Below are 16,382 nucleotides of genomic sequence, written 5' to 3' on the forward strand. Positions count from 1 at the left end.
GCCCAATCCCTGCCTTCCTCCCCCACCAGACCTCGAGCCCCTGGAGGGCACAGACCAAGTCCCATTCCACTCTGGCAGAAAGAGATTAATCAACCACTGAGGGCAAAGGGGCATCCAGCTGAGAGAGCCCCAGTGAGGCTCCGTACAGGCAGGGGAGCTGGAGGTGAATGGGGTGAAGGGAGTCCCACGGGGGACCTGGGCAGCCACGATGGGAAGCCACAGGGGCTGAGCCTCCGGGGAGGGTGTTCCAGCAGGGAATCCCGGTTGAGTGAGTGAGGAAAGGAATGAATGAACGGTCCAAACAAAGAAGGTAAGGTGGAAAAACCGACTTCGCCTTCTGCTGTGAGTTTTCTCTGGCTGACGGACAGGTGGACACGAGGAGAGGCGTCTGCAAATGCTGCTCCCCACCCGGCCAGCCCCACCTCCAGCTTCCCAGGCTAAGGTGTGCAGAACGGGGCACATCAGGCCCAGAAGGGGCTGGGGGGCCCAGGTCTCTGCCCCTCTGCCCTCACAGGGGGCTGACAGGATGCCCCAGGGCCCGGGGCCAAGCTGCCCCTGCAGCTGACTCAGGCCCCACTGGCCAGCTCAGCATTCCTGCCCTCCCCACTGAATGGGGCTATTGAAGCTCTTTGTAGGGGGAGGTTAGGCCACTGACCACACCCCCAACCAGAGCCTTCGCTGCGCTGTGCGCTCTGCTCTCAGGGGCAGCACAGGCCTGCGGTCAGCGTGAGAGCGCTCTGGCTGCCACTGCTACTCTGGGGGTGTCTGGGACACAGGACGATCCCAGGTAATCCGGCTTGGCTGTACCACAGAGGGGATCCCAGTGGGAGGCATCACCCTAACCCTCAGGACCGGAGGCCCTGGGATGGCAACCCTGCTCATGATCCCCGGCTTGGGGAGAGGTCTGTCCCCCCACACCCTCTCCCACAGTGCATAGTTGGGGTGCTTCAGGGGGTCTATGGGCTGTCTTGGACCCCCCCCCTTCAACTGGAGCTTCCCTAAGGCAGAAGTGGTTTCCCCATGCGATCAGGGCCTCTCACGGGGTATGGGCCGGGTATCCCCCCTCAGACAGGGAGCAGGGTGGTCTGGAGCCTGGCGCATCGGACCCGGAGCCCCCCAAGCCCCGTGTTCCTCTCCTCCTTAACTATACCTGGTGCTCAGCCTCGGCCTCTGCTGGTGGCTCCCAGCGGAGCAATGGACCAGCTGCCCTAAGTGAGCCAGCGCTGCTCTCGATAAAGCACCCCCACCTGCTCCCCTCCTCCTCCCCTCCTGGCCTTTGCCCCCGAGCTGGGATCCGGCCCCCCAGCCCTGGCTGCGTGGGCCTCCACCTGTCAGGTGTGCTTTTTCAGGAATGGGGGAGGGCCGGGTGCCATGAAGCCAGTGCGGGTTGTCGCACTTTGGTGGGTGCTACTGCTGGTGTCCAGGCTGGGGGCCACCAGGAAGGGATCCCCAGAAGAGGCCTCCTTCTACTATGGAACCTTCCCACTTGGTATGTCCATTCCTTTGTTGGTCTGTCCGTCTGTCTGTCAGTTTGCCCACCTTGGCTGGCTTGCCAAGACTTTGGTGTGTTAGCTTCCTGACAGGTAGGATGGGAAAAATAACTCCACATGGTTGTTCGAAAATAGAAGATGCACCTAACAGATGTTTTTAAAACTTACTCTAGAGTGAATGTTAATCAGAACTGAAGTCGTGCAAATGACTGTTTTAAATGTGTTAGGTCCTCCCCGCCCCCTGCCCCACAGGGTCCCACTTCTAGGGAGACAGAGGCAGACCATGGGGAGGGGGCCTGCCCTGGGGCCCAGGAGGCAGAGTCCAGGGGCTGGGTGGGGAGTGGGAGGAGGCCAGCGGCCCAGCTTGGGGTCTCTATTTGCAGGCTTCTCCTGGGGCGTGGGCAGTTCCGCCTTCCAGACAGAGGGAGCCTGGGACCAGGACGGGAAAGGGCCCAGCATCTGGGACGCCTTCACTCACAGTGGGAAGGGAAGGGTGCTTGGGGACGAGACAGCAGACGTGGCTTGTGATGGGTACTACAAGGTGCAGGTGAGTGACAGGTGTGTGTGTGGGGGGGGTGAGGACACACCTGGCTGAGGTGGACAGTGACTTATGAGGGGGGCCTGGGGGACAGTGTCAATCTAGTGCTCTGCTAAGCACCCTTTATCCCACTGCAGGAAAAAGGGGGGCCATTGGGGACTGGGGACTGGTGGGCTGGCGGGGGATGTGCAGGAGGCGGGAGAGTGAATGTTGGAGGAAAGGAAAGCACCTGACCCAGGGCCTTCATCCAAGTGGCGGGCAGCTGAGTGGCTGATACCATGACCCCGGGGTTTATAAGTCATGGGGCCTGAGCCCTTGGTCTCTGCTTGTGACTGGCCCCTGTGGAGGAAGTCCCTCTGTTCGGGACCCACTTTCCTCTCTGGGCTGACTTCTTGGAGGATTCATCCCCCAATTTTACTAGGAACACCCCAATGGAGATCTCAAAGCACCCCCCCATCCTGCATGTATTTGATTCTTGGCCGGAGAAAGCGGGGCAGGTGCTTTCACACCTATCGTGTAGATGAGGAGCTATGGACAGGAGTGAGCAGTGGCCTGGGACCCCAGCGGGACCCCCCCCACCCCCCGCAGAGCCCTAGGTGACCCTGCCCTGCCTCCCACCTGTCTGCACAGGAGGACATCGTCCTGCTCAGGGAGCTGCACGTGAGCCACTACCGATTCTCCCTGTCTTGGCCTCGGCTCCTACCCACCGGCGTCCGAGGTGAGACGGGGCAGCCCTTCCCAAGCCCAAGCGTGGTCCCTTTTGGCTGTGTCGGCTTTGCGGGGACACCATAGAGTGCTGGGGAGGGAGAGCAGCCCTGGGACATGGCTTCCCTGGCAGCAGCCCTCCCAGTTCTGCAGGCAGCCGGGCACCCACGCCTTCCCTCAGACCCGGGACCGGGCGGGCTGGGGGCGCCTTCGGGTCCCAGAGAGGCCACTGCACTTTGGAAGGCCATGGCCCCTTTTATCTCGCCTTCAGCTGACAAGGTGAACAAGCGGGGAATCAAGTTCTACAGCGACTTCATCGACGCCCTTCTGAAGAGCAACATCACCCCCGTCGTGACCTTGCACCACTGGGACCTCCCGCAGGTGAGGCTGGGGGTGCGCTCAGCTCGGCAGACGGCCCCTGGCGGGGGACGGGGCTTGCCAAGGTGGGGCAAAGGCTGGGGTCTGGACGGGGAGATGGGAGCCAAGCCAAGAACTCTGACTCACCCACGGAGGGACGTCGTGCTGATTTCACTGATGTTCGTAATAGGTGATAAGTGTGGATTTTGATGTTTTCGCAAAATATTTGGCCTAAAAACAAGTCAAACTAAAAAGAAACCTCCTTTGAGTAAGATGTGATGACATGGCATAATTAACGCGTTCGAGCCGCATCATCTGAGCACAGCCCCCCAGCAATTCCTGCTAAGTCTCAAGGTCACTGTCGGACATCACTGGTCAAGCAACTCTGGCCTTCACTCTGCAAGGCCCCACGGAGATCACGGCCTACTGGGAGAGGGGCTGTGTAGGTGACTCTCTGGGGAGAGGACGGGGTCCTGTCAGTGCTTTGAAGGGTTGGGGTGCGTGAAGTGGAAGGGGTGTTCTGGTTGGAGGGAGCACGCAAGGGGGCAGAGAGGGGCATGGCAAGTGATTGGGTGAAGAGTTTGGGGAGCAGGCAGGAGTTAGAGGGGTAGAGGTGGGAGGTGCAGCTTGGGGCCAGGCCTGGAAGGCCTTGACTGCCGAGCTAAGGTGACTGGGATCATTCTGGAGGGTGAGCCACCAGAAGCCTCTAAATTGGGGTTGGGGGTATAGAGCCGACTTTAGGGAGACAAACTGGAGACCACATTCTAGCTTCTCCCCTGGTTAACTGCTTTCACTCACCGGGCCCTCTAGCATGCCCTCCAACCCACCAGGGAGAGCTCAGTAGGTGTTCTCAAAGGAAGGCTGAATCTTGGGAAAATCCTTCACGAGCAGCTGGCTTTGCTTGGCAGACAGTCCTCCACTGAAGAAGGCAGAACCCACCCTCATAAGAGAGCGTCTGACGTTTCTCCCATCTGCACGGCCCTCAAAACCCTAGTCGGAGCTTCCGTGTCCCGCAGCATGTCTCCTTCTGGATGTATAGTTGAGGGTCTTCTCCCAACAGCAGACCTCTCTGCCTTGGCCAGTGTTCTTAAATATTCAATCTATCACCTTCCTTTTAAGCATGGGAGTCTCGAACTTTCTCTGTTCCCTCCCTCTTGATCGTATATGCCACATAGCTTGTCCCCACTGATGTTGCTTCATGGTTCATCACTGGTTGTCACGCCCAAGACCCGCTCCTTGGCTCTCCGTTGCTCTCGACAGCCTCTGTGCCGGGCATCACCCTACTTCTCCCACACACCGGGCCTATCGACTCCAAGGTCTTTGCTAGAGACAGACCCGTGGGGCAGCTGCTTCTCTCTGCGCCCTGTCCGCAGCTGCTCCAGGTCAAGCACGGCGGCTGGCAGAATGTGAGCATGGTCAGCTACTTCGGTGATTACGCCGATCTGTGCTTCGAGGCCTTCGGGGACCGGGTGAAGCACTGGATCACCTTCAGTGATCCTCGGGTAAGCAGGGCCCTGTCCAGGCGGGAAACCCCCCTTCCGGACCAGAGCGCTCCTACCCCTTCTCACGGGTGCTGTGGTCCCCACGGGCCATCCCTGTAGACGATGGCAGAGAAAGGCTACGAGACGGGCCGCCACGCTCCAGGCCTGCAGCTCCACGGCACGGGCCTGTACAGGGCAGCGCATCACATCATTAAGGTGAGGTGGGTCCTTCTGGGAGTGAGGGCTGGGTTCGGGGTGGAGGGACAGACCCCAGTGTCAGTTCGGCCTGCCCCGGGGATTTGAGCCTGAGCTCAGTTCTGTGTGGTTCCAGCATATTCCATCACACCTTCGCACCGTTCACTCGCATTCCATGAGGATCTATAGAGCTGCTGCCCGGTCATCCAGCGCTGGACACCGCCACCGGGACCATACGGTGGCTGCTCTCTAGAGCTTACAATCCAGTCAAGGGGATGGAGTGCATGCATGTAACACTTGTCACCTACAGGTCTAAGCAGTCTTGTGAGGAATGGTGACAAGAGCAAGGGGCAGGATGCCGTGAACTAGGGGCTGAAGTCTTCAATCAATGAGCAGTAGTAACTGGGGGTTGGTGAAGGACAACAGTACCAAGGGGTTAGGAGTGTTTGTCTCACGGTGCGGACTTCAAAGGACCCAGGGTTGTGGAAGGAGCGATAGTTTGCAAGCAGTGATAAAGAGCAAGGCCGACACGACCCACTACCCCAGGGGATGGGGGTGTGAGGGAAAAAGAGCTGCAGCACAGGTGGTCTTTGGGGCAGCCAAGCTCAGTCAGGGTTCGGAAGGGAAGGACACAGGAGGTGCTGCAGGGTGACCCGTGAGTTCCCAGGCTGCTGGGAAGGCTTGAGTGGGGGGAGGAGATTGGGTCACAGTGCAGGACACAGACAAGGACATGGCTGCCTGGGGAGCAGGGATATGAGGCATGACAGCACGGCCCCAGCGGACTCTCAGCAGAAGGGGGACAATCTGATCAAGCAGAAGTCGGGGGGCCCGTGAGTGACACACAAGACTCTCAAATTCCTGTCAGGGAGAGGACTTTCTCATCCTTTCTCCATTGGGCTTATGAGTTCTTAACTGTGAACATATATATTTTTAAGATTTATTTCTTTATTTGAGAGAGAGCGAGCGAGCAGGGGGAGGAGCAGAAGGAGAGAATCTCAAGCAGACTCCCCACTGAGCCGGGAGCCCAACGCGGGACTTGATCCCACGATGCTGAGATCACGACCCGAGCCAAAATCAAGAGTCAGATGCCCAGCTGACTGAGCCACACAGGCAGCCCCCCTTTTTTTAAAAAATATTTTATTTATTTATTCGACAGAGATAGTGACAGCCAGTGAGACAGGGAACACAAGCAGGGGAGTGGGAGAGGAAGAAGCAGGCTCCCAGCGGAGGAGCCTGATGTGGGGCTCGATCCCATAACGCCGGGATCGCGACCTGAGCCGAAGGCAGACGCTTAACCGCTGTGCCACCCAGGCGCCCCACACACAGGCACCCCTTAAACTGTGACTGTTTAAAGGGTAGATCTCTGAAGGCCTCAGTGGGTCACTGACAGTATGGAGAGAAGGCAGGTCGGCACATTCTGAATTCCATTCTCAAGACTGTTCCAGATGCTTGCTATTTTCCAAACTTCTTAAGCACCTACGCCCAGTTACTAGAGAAGACGAGCAGGAACAAAACAAGAAACTTTAGCAAAAGTCTTCAGAACAAGAAATCACACCAAGAGGTAGTTTACGTGTTTGTGCCAGAAAGAGACCAAGTTTCTCTACAGAACAAAGAAAACACGTGCCTCTGGCGGCCAGAGGGAGGGAGACATGGGATGGGGATCATCAAGGCTGGACTCAGGGAAAAGATGGGCCTCCATCAGATGGGATCTCTGGACAGAGGGAAAGAAGGCAGGAGAGAAACGTGCCAGCCAGGCACCTCTGACACACCCCTCCGTTTTCAGGCCCACGCCCAAGCCTGGCACTCCTACAACAGCACGTGGCGCAGCAAGCAGCGAGGTGAGCCCCACCACCCATGCGCTAGGACACAGCCCTGGGGGGGGTTGCCATTTGCACCTGCCACCCCCGTCTTTTCTTTTAAGGTCTGGTGGGGATCTCATTAAACTGCGATTGGGGGGAACCCGTGGACATCAACAGCCCCAAAGACATAGAAGCTGCCGAGAGGTACCTCCAGTTCTGCCTGGGCTGGTTTGCCAACCCCATCTATGCCGGAGACTACCCTCAAGTCATGAAGGACCGGATCGGTGAGCCAAGTCACATTTTTAAGCTGCAGGCACCACAGCGACAGTATTGAGCCCACGTGAGGTGATGGAGAGGCAGGGGGTTGGAAGAACACACAGGCCTCCGGTGAGGCACTCAAGGGAGAACCCAGCCCCCAAGGAACTGAGAACTGTGTATTTGAATTGGGGAGAGGGGAGGAACGACCCCCTGACAAATCCCCAGACATGGAGATTGAGAATTTCAGAACCCAGCGGAAAACAGAGCTGTTCTCCGTTCTGCTCTCCTGTCTCCTTCGTCCCATGCCACTCCCTTTCACTTGAAGTAGGAGAGAGAAGTCAAAGGCACAGTCGCAGGCAGTCCCAGCTCTCACACTGGTTCTGTCACTTGAGAAATGCTTTCCAAGCTCGGGTTTCCACAATGTCACAGAAGAGGATAAAGACGCATAGAGCTCACAAGGCTCTATCAGTTTGGGTGCTTTTAAGTGCCACATACCAGAAAACGCCGACTAAAATGGCTTGAAAAGTAGGGAATTTATCATCTCAGATACTGAGTCCAGGAAAGGGCGATCCAGGGCCAGTTAAACCAGCCTTCAGGGATGTCTTTAAGGACTGAGGCCAATTACATCCTTCACTCTGGCACCTTTAGCCAGCCCATCAACTACTCCCTAGGGCCACAAGATGGCTGCAGCAGCTCCGGGCATATCTTTTATTTATTTATTTATTTTTAAGATTTTATGTATTAATTTAAGAGAGAGAGACAGCCAGCGAGAGAGGGAACACAAGCAGGGGGAGTGGGAGAGGAAGAAGCAGGCTCCCAGTGGAGCAGGGAGCCCGATGCGGGGCTCGATCCCAGGACCCTGAGGTCACGCCCTGAGCCGAAGCCAGACGCCCAACGACTGAGCCACCCAGGCGCCCCCGGGCATCATATCTTATCAACACCCAGAGGCAGAAAAACGGAAATAGCTGGTCATACCCATTTTTAAGAACAAGGAAAATCTTCCCAGAAAACAGTCTCCAACCACAACTGATTTCCCTTCAAGGGAAGTCCTCAAGGGACGGAACTGTCACATGCCCTAGAATGTCCTAGGCCACTGGGACTAGAGCTTCCTCAGAGGCTTGGGGAGCCAGAACTCTTTAAAGAGGATGAGGAAGAGGGAAAGAAAGAAGACAGCCACGGGACTGTTGATTGGGTGGGAAACCAGCAGTGTCTGGCCACAGGAATCAAAGTATTCGCTCTGTTTACTTAGAGGTAGCAGTCTGCATTCCCCTATAAAGAGAGACACGGGTGGCATTGACCTAGGTTACAATCTCACGCAGCAACGCTATTTTGGATGTTTGACGAAGAACTGTCAATATTTCAAAAAATTCCCTTTCTAAAGCACCATTTATCAGACTTACCTGGAATAGGTGCAGAAGGTTCTAATTCCATCTCTGCTCTAACCAGTGAGTGACCCTGGGCAAGGCGTTTTACAAACTCTTTCGGTGTCATTCTTGTCATCTGAAAATGAAGGATTAGACAAATAATCTCTAAAAATCTCTCGGCAATAACCAGTTCTGTGACATGTCCATACACATAGGTTCAAAATCCTGCGAATGATGTCAAGATGCCCAGGGGAAAAGCCCTCAGGGCACGGCCCCTGCCCTGCCCTGCGGGCACAGCCCATCACTCCCCTGGCATGCCCTCCCAGGACCCTCAGAGGCCTTGGCAGGAGCCACAGCAGGACAGCACTAAAGAAGCCAAATTGATTATTTGTCATAGAAGAGTTCTGGGGCTTCAGGCCAATTCCAGACCCCACCAACTCCAATTTTGTGGTAATTCAAATGGAAACGGGGCTGAATTTTTCCTGGTACGACATGGAAAGAAGGATCCTTTGAGCAGTTAATACTTTCTTCACTGAAAGCATTCTGCTGAGGTCTTGTACAAATTACTTTCAGGCGTCTCAAAAGCGCAATAGAGGAACCAATGTAATTCTAGACCCGTGCTGTCCCACAGAACTTCCGGTGATGATGGAATGTTCTGTATCTGCGCCGTCCAATACAATAGCCTGTAGTCATTTGTGTCTATCTAAATTTTTAAAAATTAAAATTCAGTCCTTCGGTGTGATTGAATTAAAGATGTATCATCTAATGGCCACATGTAGCCAGTGGCCACTGTGTTAGACAGTCCAGGGACAATGGCTTGTGGTTTTCAAGTTACTGAATGTCACTGAAAGTAATAACATGCTAGGATCTTAAAGTATTTAATAATACAAGCTTTTCACTCAGTTAATCTGAACCAATAGCCTCTTTGGAAACATGTTTATGGTTATATGTTAGAACAACTCCTACAAATGTTACTTTTCTTTACTCATTTAAAGCTTTTTTTTTTTTGCATAGATTATACGAAGGTTTTATGCATGTTTCAAAGTTTTTAAATTACAAGAGAGCACAAGGTGAGAAGTCCAGCTTCCCTCCCTCCCTGTCCCCGCTGCTCCCATCCTCCCCAGCAGAGAGCACACTTCCCGAGATGGGCTGTGCACGTGTGAGCAGAAACACTCCTGCCCCGTGTGTGAACTTGCTCTACGCAGCACTCTGCATCTTTCATGTAAACATGTATCTTGGCATTCTTTCCATGTTGGTATATAAAGTGCTCATTCATTCCTACGACTACACGCTGTCGTATGGATGGATATCAAATCATTTAATCAGTCTCTCCTGATAAGACATTTAGGTTGTTTCCAATCTTTTGCTACTTACTCTACAATGAAGATCCTCGTACACGCATCCTTTTACACGTGTGAGTAAAACACAGGATAAACAGATATGGAATTGGCCAGTGAAAGGACTCACCCTTTTACAATTTTGTTTTTATTTATTTTTTTAAAGATTTTATTTATTTATTTGACAGAGATAGAGACAGCCAGCGAGAGAGGGAACACAAGCAGGGGGAGTGGGAGAGGAAGAGCAGGCTCCCAGCAGAGGAGCCTGATGTGGGGCTCGATCCCAGAACGCCGGGATCACGCCCTGAGCCGAAGGCAGGCGCTTAACCGCTGTGCCACCCAGGCGCCCCTACAATTTTAAACACTAGGACAAAATTTCCCAACCCGAGATCGTACCAGCCTACACTACAACGGTGCATGAACGTGACTGTATGTCCCCCTACACCACCATTCGCACCATGAATGGCCTTCCACTTCTCTTCCCAGGGACAACCAAAATTACTAATTTTTGATATAAGAAATAATACAGGAATCCAACTGCACTTTCTTCCATATAGCTACAAAGTTGTCTGCATACCATTCACTGAGCAATCTATGGAAATGTAATTTTCAAGCAATATAAACTTTTAACATTTTGAGTAGTATTCAAATGTCAAAATTCCAGTTCAAAAGGCTAAGGTTATGTTTTCCATACAAACGAATCTCAAAGCCTAGGATCTGGTTAACAATTTTTATGTCAACATGCCAGTGTCGTCATGGTACGTTAACAGAAAAAAGGATTGTGAGAAAGCCAAACTTTGTTAAATTCGATTTTTCTCTCTCAATAGGGAAAAAGAGTGCAGAGCAAGGCCTGGATATGTCAAGGTTACCTGTGTTCTCACTCCAGGAAAAGGGCTACATTAAAGGCACATCTGATTTCTTGGGATTAGGCCATTTTACTACTCGGTACATCACAGAAAGGAACTACCCCTCCCGCCAGGGGCCCAGCTACCAGAATGATCGTGACTTAGTAGAACTGGTTGACCCGAACTGGCCTGATCTGGGGTCTAAGTGGCTCTATTCTGTACCATGGGGATTTAGAAGGCTTCTCCACTTCGCTCAGGTGATTACCACATTAAGCTATTTGATGAATTTTGTTTTTCTTTAAAGACTATTTGAGACAGAAAGAATGAGAGTGTGTGAGTAAGCACGCGCTGGGGGAGGAGAGGGAGGTGGACAAGCAGACTCCCTGCTGAGCCGACTCCGGGCCCTCTCTCATGACCTGAAGAAGACCATGACCCCCGCTGAAATCAAGAGTCCAACTGACTGAGCCACCCAGGTGCCCCTAATGAAACTTTTTTTTTTTAAGATTTTATTTATTTATTCGACAGAGATAGAGACAGCCAGCGAGAGAGGGAACACAAGCAGGGGGAGTGGGAGAGGAAGAAGCAGGCTCACAGCAGAGGAGCCTGATGTGGGGCTCGATCCCATAACGCTGGGATCACGCCCTGAGCCGAAGGCAGACGCTTAACCGCTGTGCCACCCAGGCGCCCCAAAAAACCACATATATACACCAAACTGTCTTTAAGATTTTATTTGATAGAGAGCGAGCGAGCCTAAGTAGGCAGAGTGGTAGGCAGAGGGAGAGGAGAAGCAGGCTCCCCGCTGAGCAGAGAGCCAGATGTGGGGCTCGATCCCACGACCCTGAGATCATAACCTGAGCCAAAGGCAGATGCTTAACTGATTGAGCCACCCAGGTGCCCCTCTAATGAACATTTCTGACCTCAATTCATGATCTTACAGCTTAAGCTCAGGTGCCTACATTTTCTGAAGTTTTTAATTCCACTTAGGTGCATATGTTTTAAAGTGAAACTCAGTCCCCTCTACTTCAGAGGCTACTAGACACATAGGCTTTAGAGACTAATGCCCACCATGAGTAACCGTCCCAACGTATAGAACTGTAGCTACAAATTCTCGTCCCACATTTAGTTATCTGGCGGCCCTTCTCACTTGAAATGAACTATGCGGGAAAGAACAAGACCTGAAGTACATTTTCTCTACGATGATGCTGATTCACTGAGAAATGTAGTCTTTCATATGAACTTGCTCCTGTCCACATTCACCTCCAAACAAATGTGTGAACCGGCACCTACTAATCGCTAAATACTCTCGATTCGAATACGGCGGGCTTGAATCCGCCGTTCCCCTATGAGCCTCAGACGCAGAAACCCACTTGGAAGTCAGAATTTTTAAGATATTCCTATGACTCACTTTCAGACTCAATACGGCAATCCCCCCATCTATGTGACAGAAAACGGAGCGTCTCAAATATTACACTGTACGCAATTATGTGATGAGTGGAGAATTCAGTACCTTAAGGGCTACATAAATGAAATGCTAAAAGGTGAGCTACGAACCAAGACTGCCTTCACATATTTCTACTTAACTTGGACAGAATTTGGTAATAGCTTGTTTGGTAACAAATGCTCTGTTTCTGAATCTCATAAATGAATGCATTTAAAATTATCTTCCCAATGTTATTTTTCCGAGTAAGTGAAATATACTAAAAACGGAACAAAATGTCTCTGCAGCTATCAAAGATGGTGCTAATATAAAAGGGTATACTTCCTGGTCTTTGTTGGATAAGTTTGAATGGGAGAAAGGATACGCAGATAGATACGGATTGTACTACGTGGAATTTAACAACAGAAATAAGCCACGCTACCCAAAGGCGTCAGTTCAATATTACAAGAAGATTATCACTGCCAATGGGTTTCCCAACTCAAGAGAGGTAGGACTAATTATTGATGTTACTTGTTCTAGATTTTTTAAAAAATCTCTACACCAAATGTGGGGCTCAAACTCACAACCCCAAGATCAAGAGTCATGTGCTCTTCTGAGCCAGCCAGGCGCCCCTGGAAACATGGGCCTTTGACTCTTACCCTAACTTGTGCCACCTCTTTGCTCATTTGCTTAGAATGGGGTAAACACGCCTTAAAATTCAGTCCTCACTTTAAATTCAATCCTAACTTGCAGAGCACGACGGGCAAACTGGAGTTATGCAGAAGTCCTATTTGTTTTAGGTTATGAGCGTCGGTAGACACTTTTAGTTAAATGTTATTCTAAATGTTACGTCTTAATGCAAACAAATACTGCCTACTTAACTCTTCAACATATATGGAAACAGGAAAATTAAGTGTATCATGACCATAACTTTCATTTCTTTTCCCACGAGTTCCAAAATGGGATTAAAAATAATCAAACTTAATATTAGCAATCCTTTAAAACACACCAAACATTTTCAGTTACCTATAAATTTTTCTATCCATTCTCTATGTTGCTATTGATGGCAGGGAATAAAAATCATAATTTAGAATGTCTCAATAAAGACGATTTCTAAAAATAAATCTCACTTGTTTACCAACATGCTTTTAGGATGAGCCCAGTGGCACCAGGAACAAACAGTGACTCATAAGCATTCACCAGTTTGGCATTTCTAGAAAAGCCCTAGATTGTAAGCTCCGCAAGAATAAAGACCGGTTTTGGGTTTTTTTTTTTTTTTTTTAAAGATTTTATTTATTTATTCGACAGAGATAGAGACAGCCAGTGAGAGAGGGAACACAAGCAGGGGGAGTGGGAGAGGAAGAAGCAGGCTCCCAGCGGAGGAGCCTGATGTGGGGCTCGATCCCATAACGCCGGGATCACGCCCTGAGCCGAAGGCAGACGCTCAACCGCTGTGCCACCCAGGCGCCCCTTGGTTTGTTTTGTTTTGACTCCCTCACAACAATGCACATAGGTATTTAATTAACTAATTTAACTCCAGGCAGCTTTAAATGTTTTTAATCCCACATTATTTCAAAAGCTATTTGGAACAGCAAAAAATTAGCCTAAGATGACATTACTTATCTGGTGGGTTTTTATTAGGTGGAAAGTTGGTACCGCAAAGCCTTGGAAACTTGTTCTATCAACAACCAGATGCTTGCTGCAGGTGAGTATATTTTAATTTTTCCCTTTGATAATTAAGGCACATAATTATACATGACAAGCACAACCTCAAAACGTGGATCTAGCTGAAGTCAATCACTCCGAAACATACAATTAAAAATGAATGTTTTCCTTCACTTTAAAACAATGTCAAATTTCTGTTTTATAAGCACTTCAAATAACATTTTAAAAATCTACCACAAAAGAGAAATATTTTATCCACCCTAATTTTATTCTTTCTGAATCATACAGCCAGTTATACACCTATTTTTGTTGTAGTGGGCTTTGTGGAAGGACAGAAAAATGCAACCATATTCAAGTAAAAAAAAAAAAAAAAAGGCAAAGCACACTCCAGATATATTTACTCATTCAGCAAGTAATTATTGAGCACACTTAGCTAGGGGGTGTTTTAAGCCCAGCAATACACCAGACAAGGTCCCCGACCTCACGGAAGGCAAGGGTTCTCGTGCAATGGGATTGAAAAGGCTCAGAGACGTAGAATAACAGAGACGCATCCACACATCACCGAATGCCAGCACGCAGCATGTGTTTCTTTGAATTCTGTCCTTCCCTAACGGCAATCAGAGAAATATACTTCCTGTTCTAACGAATCCATCTTTATTTTTTATTTTTTTAATTTTTAAAGATTTTATTTATTTATTCGACAGAGATAGAGACAGCCAGTGAGAGAGGGAACACAAGCAGGGGGAGTGGGAGAGGAAGAAGCAGGCTCATAGCAGAGGAGCCTGATGTGGGGCTCGATCCCATAACGCCGGGATCACGCCCTGAGCCGAAGGCAGACGCTTAACCGCTGTGCCACCCAGGCGCCCCTTAACGAATCCATCTTTAATGTGGTATCAGAGGTGGAAAGTAATAGACGAAACAAATCCTACCAATCTAGCTGTTTTTTTTTTTTTTCCTAAGTCAGCTATTTTTACAGGCCAATACACTACTGTGCCCTGCTCCCATCTAAATAACCAGGTAATATTAAGGAGGCATATTCCTTTAAAGCAAAATAAACTGGTATTTTATCACCTAGACACATGATGTAGAATGTACTGCTGAGCCTATGAATTCTGTGGGAGCAGGGCCTCACGCCTTATGTATCGTGGTAGCCAGGGTGCCAGGCACAAAACCTGAAAGTGGGAATTACATAAATGTCCACTACTATAATCGTGTACATGAAACATGCTTATCTTTCAACTCTTCAAGATTATTACTTAACTACGCAAGAACTGCCACAGAAACTTTCAGTATGGAACTCCCACACCTCTTAAGCCACACAATAACATCTTTGAAAGGTTACAGATGCTTCCCAAGGATTTTTCTTTCACAAACACCCCCCAGTGAAAACTACAGCAACCGTGGAACACGCCTGTTAATATCCTCACATGAATTTATGGTAAGTATAACATACACTTAGACTTTATTCCAATATCTATAGAAGAACTAAATGTAGGCATTCTTTACCCCATACTTTGCGAAAAATTTTTAAAGCCCTCAAGTAATTTTTTAAAAAACATTGAATTCACCATGTTCTCTTTTAGAGCAAGCGAGAATGATTACAGAGCCTGATGACGCCATGTGCCAAGTTTTTCCCAATACAGCTGAATCTTTCAGGATGAGCCTATATCCGCAGAAATGATGACCTGTTCATTCGTGGTGTTCTCTCTCCCATTTCAGAGCCTCTGCTAAGCCACATGCAGATGGTGACGGAGATCGTGGTACCTACAGTCTGCACCCTGTGTGTACTAATCTCTGCAGTTCTCCTGATGCTCCTCGTCCGGAGCCAGAGCTGAGACAGGGTTACCCAACTGTAGCTTCATCTTTCCTCGAGAATCTTCAGGCTCTTCCTCCTTTCTCTGCTTTGAAGGTTTATATATATTTCTGTTTTCAGGCTCTGTGATAAAAAAAATTTTTTTTTGGTCTTGTGCTGGGATTTAAAAATTAGAAAATAAAAATAAGCATAAATGAAATAAAAATCACCTGTCAAAGTCAATGTTAATATTTTGCTGTCTGTTATGCATCTATTTTCACTTGGCAAAAAAAGTATCATAGTGCACCAAGTGTTTTGATACTCGATTTTTTTTTCCTTATAAAAATCTATCCAGGGGCGCCTGGGTGGCTCAATCGATTAGGCAACCAACTCTTGATTTTGGCTCAGGTCATGATCTTGGGGTCCTGGGATCGAGGCCCACAACAGGGGCTCCCCAATCAGCATGGAGTTTGCTTGTCTCCCTCTCCCTCTGCCCATCCCCCTGCTCATGCTTTCCTCTTAAATGAATAAATAGATCTTCAAAGAAATAAATAAAAATTAAAATCTATCCAGAAACATTAATGTGGAAATAATTGTCATCCTAGCACTGCCCTATGCACAATGGACAGAGTCAATCATCTACAGATAACAATCCCTTCAGGTTCTAAATTCTATCAAGCAACTAGGAAAATACATTAGGCGGGTACCAAGTAAGTGAGCACATACACATAAACTTTCTTGCGCTAAACTCAACCTCAGTGAAATACACAAAGAAATATTACATATGTAATATCTCTTCTGTAACTAGATATTCAGGGTTTTTAAAATAAAGGTCCACTTCATGCTATAGTGATGCTAAAATGCTAAAATTAAATGACATCTATTTATTTGGGGACAAAACATGGCTTAAGAAAGAATGATATAAAGCATTTTACTCATTACCTGATTCTACTGTTTCTAAAACACAAAAACAGTAAGACAGTAGAAAATGCTGTTGCATTAATTCTCTTGGTTACTACTATCTCAAACATTTTATTTTATTTTATTTTAAAGATTTTATTTATTTATTCGACAGAGATAGAGACAGCCAGCGAGAGAGGGAACACAAGCAGGGAGAGTGGGAGAGGAAGAAGCAGGCT

General features: G+C 49.2%; 2 protein-coding genes across 2 annotated transcripts in view; one reads left to right on the top strand and one right to left on the bottom strand.

Annotated features, from left to right (window-relative positions):
- Nucleotides 1-1,371: 1,371 nt before the first annotated feature.
- Nucleotides 1,372-15,387, top strand: LCTL (lactase like). Its single transcript, XM_008708557.2, has 13 exons — nucleotides 1,372-1,489; nucleotides 1,874-2,037; nucleotides 2,659-2,746; nucleotides 3,005-3,114; nucleotides 4,464-4,592; nucleotides 4,692-4,787; nucleotides 6,550-6,604; nucleotides 6,688-6,849; nucleotides 10,352-10,626; nucleotides 11,781-11,907; nucleotides 12,095-12,294; nucleotides 13,428-13,491; nucleotides 15,171-15,387. Exons 1-13 carry the CDS (start codon nucleotides 1,372-1,374, stop codon nucleotides 15,284-15,286), a joined length of 1,704 nt encoding a protein of 567 aa, XP_008706779.1. The 3' UTR covers nucleotides 15,287-15,387.
- Nucleotides 6,039-16,382, bottom strand: part of ZWILCH (zwilch kinetochore protein) — a 43,493-nt gene continuing 33,149 nt past the window's right edge. The window contains exons 19-20 of the mRNA XM_008708556.2: nucleotides 8,224-8,323; nucleotides 6,039-6,255 (exon numbers count right to left, since the gene is read on the bottom strand). The gene's annotated coding sequence lies outside the window, so the exon portion shown is untranslated. The remainder of the gene's footprint in view (nucleotides 6,256-8,223; nucleotides 8,324-16,382) is intronic.

The sequence above is a fragment of the Ursus maritimus genome, unplaced genomic scaffold (assembly GCF_017311325.1).
Source record: "Ursus maritimus isolate PB19 unplaced genomic scaffold, ASM1731132v1 scaffold_27, whole genome shotgun sequence".
NCBI classification, from domain to species: domain Eukaryota; kingdom Metazoa; phylum Chordata; class Mammalia; order Carnivora; family Ursidae; genus Ursus; species Ursus maritimus.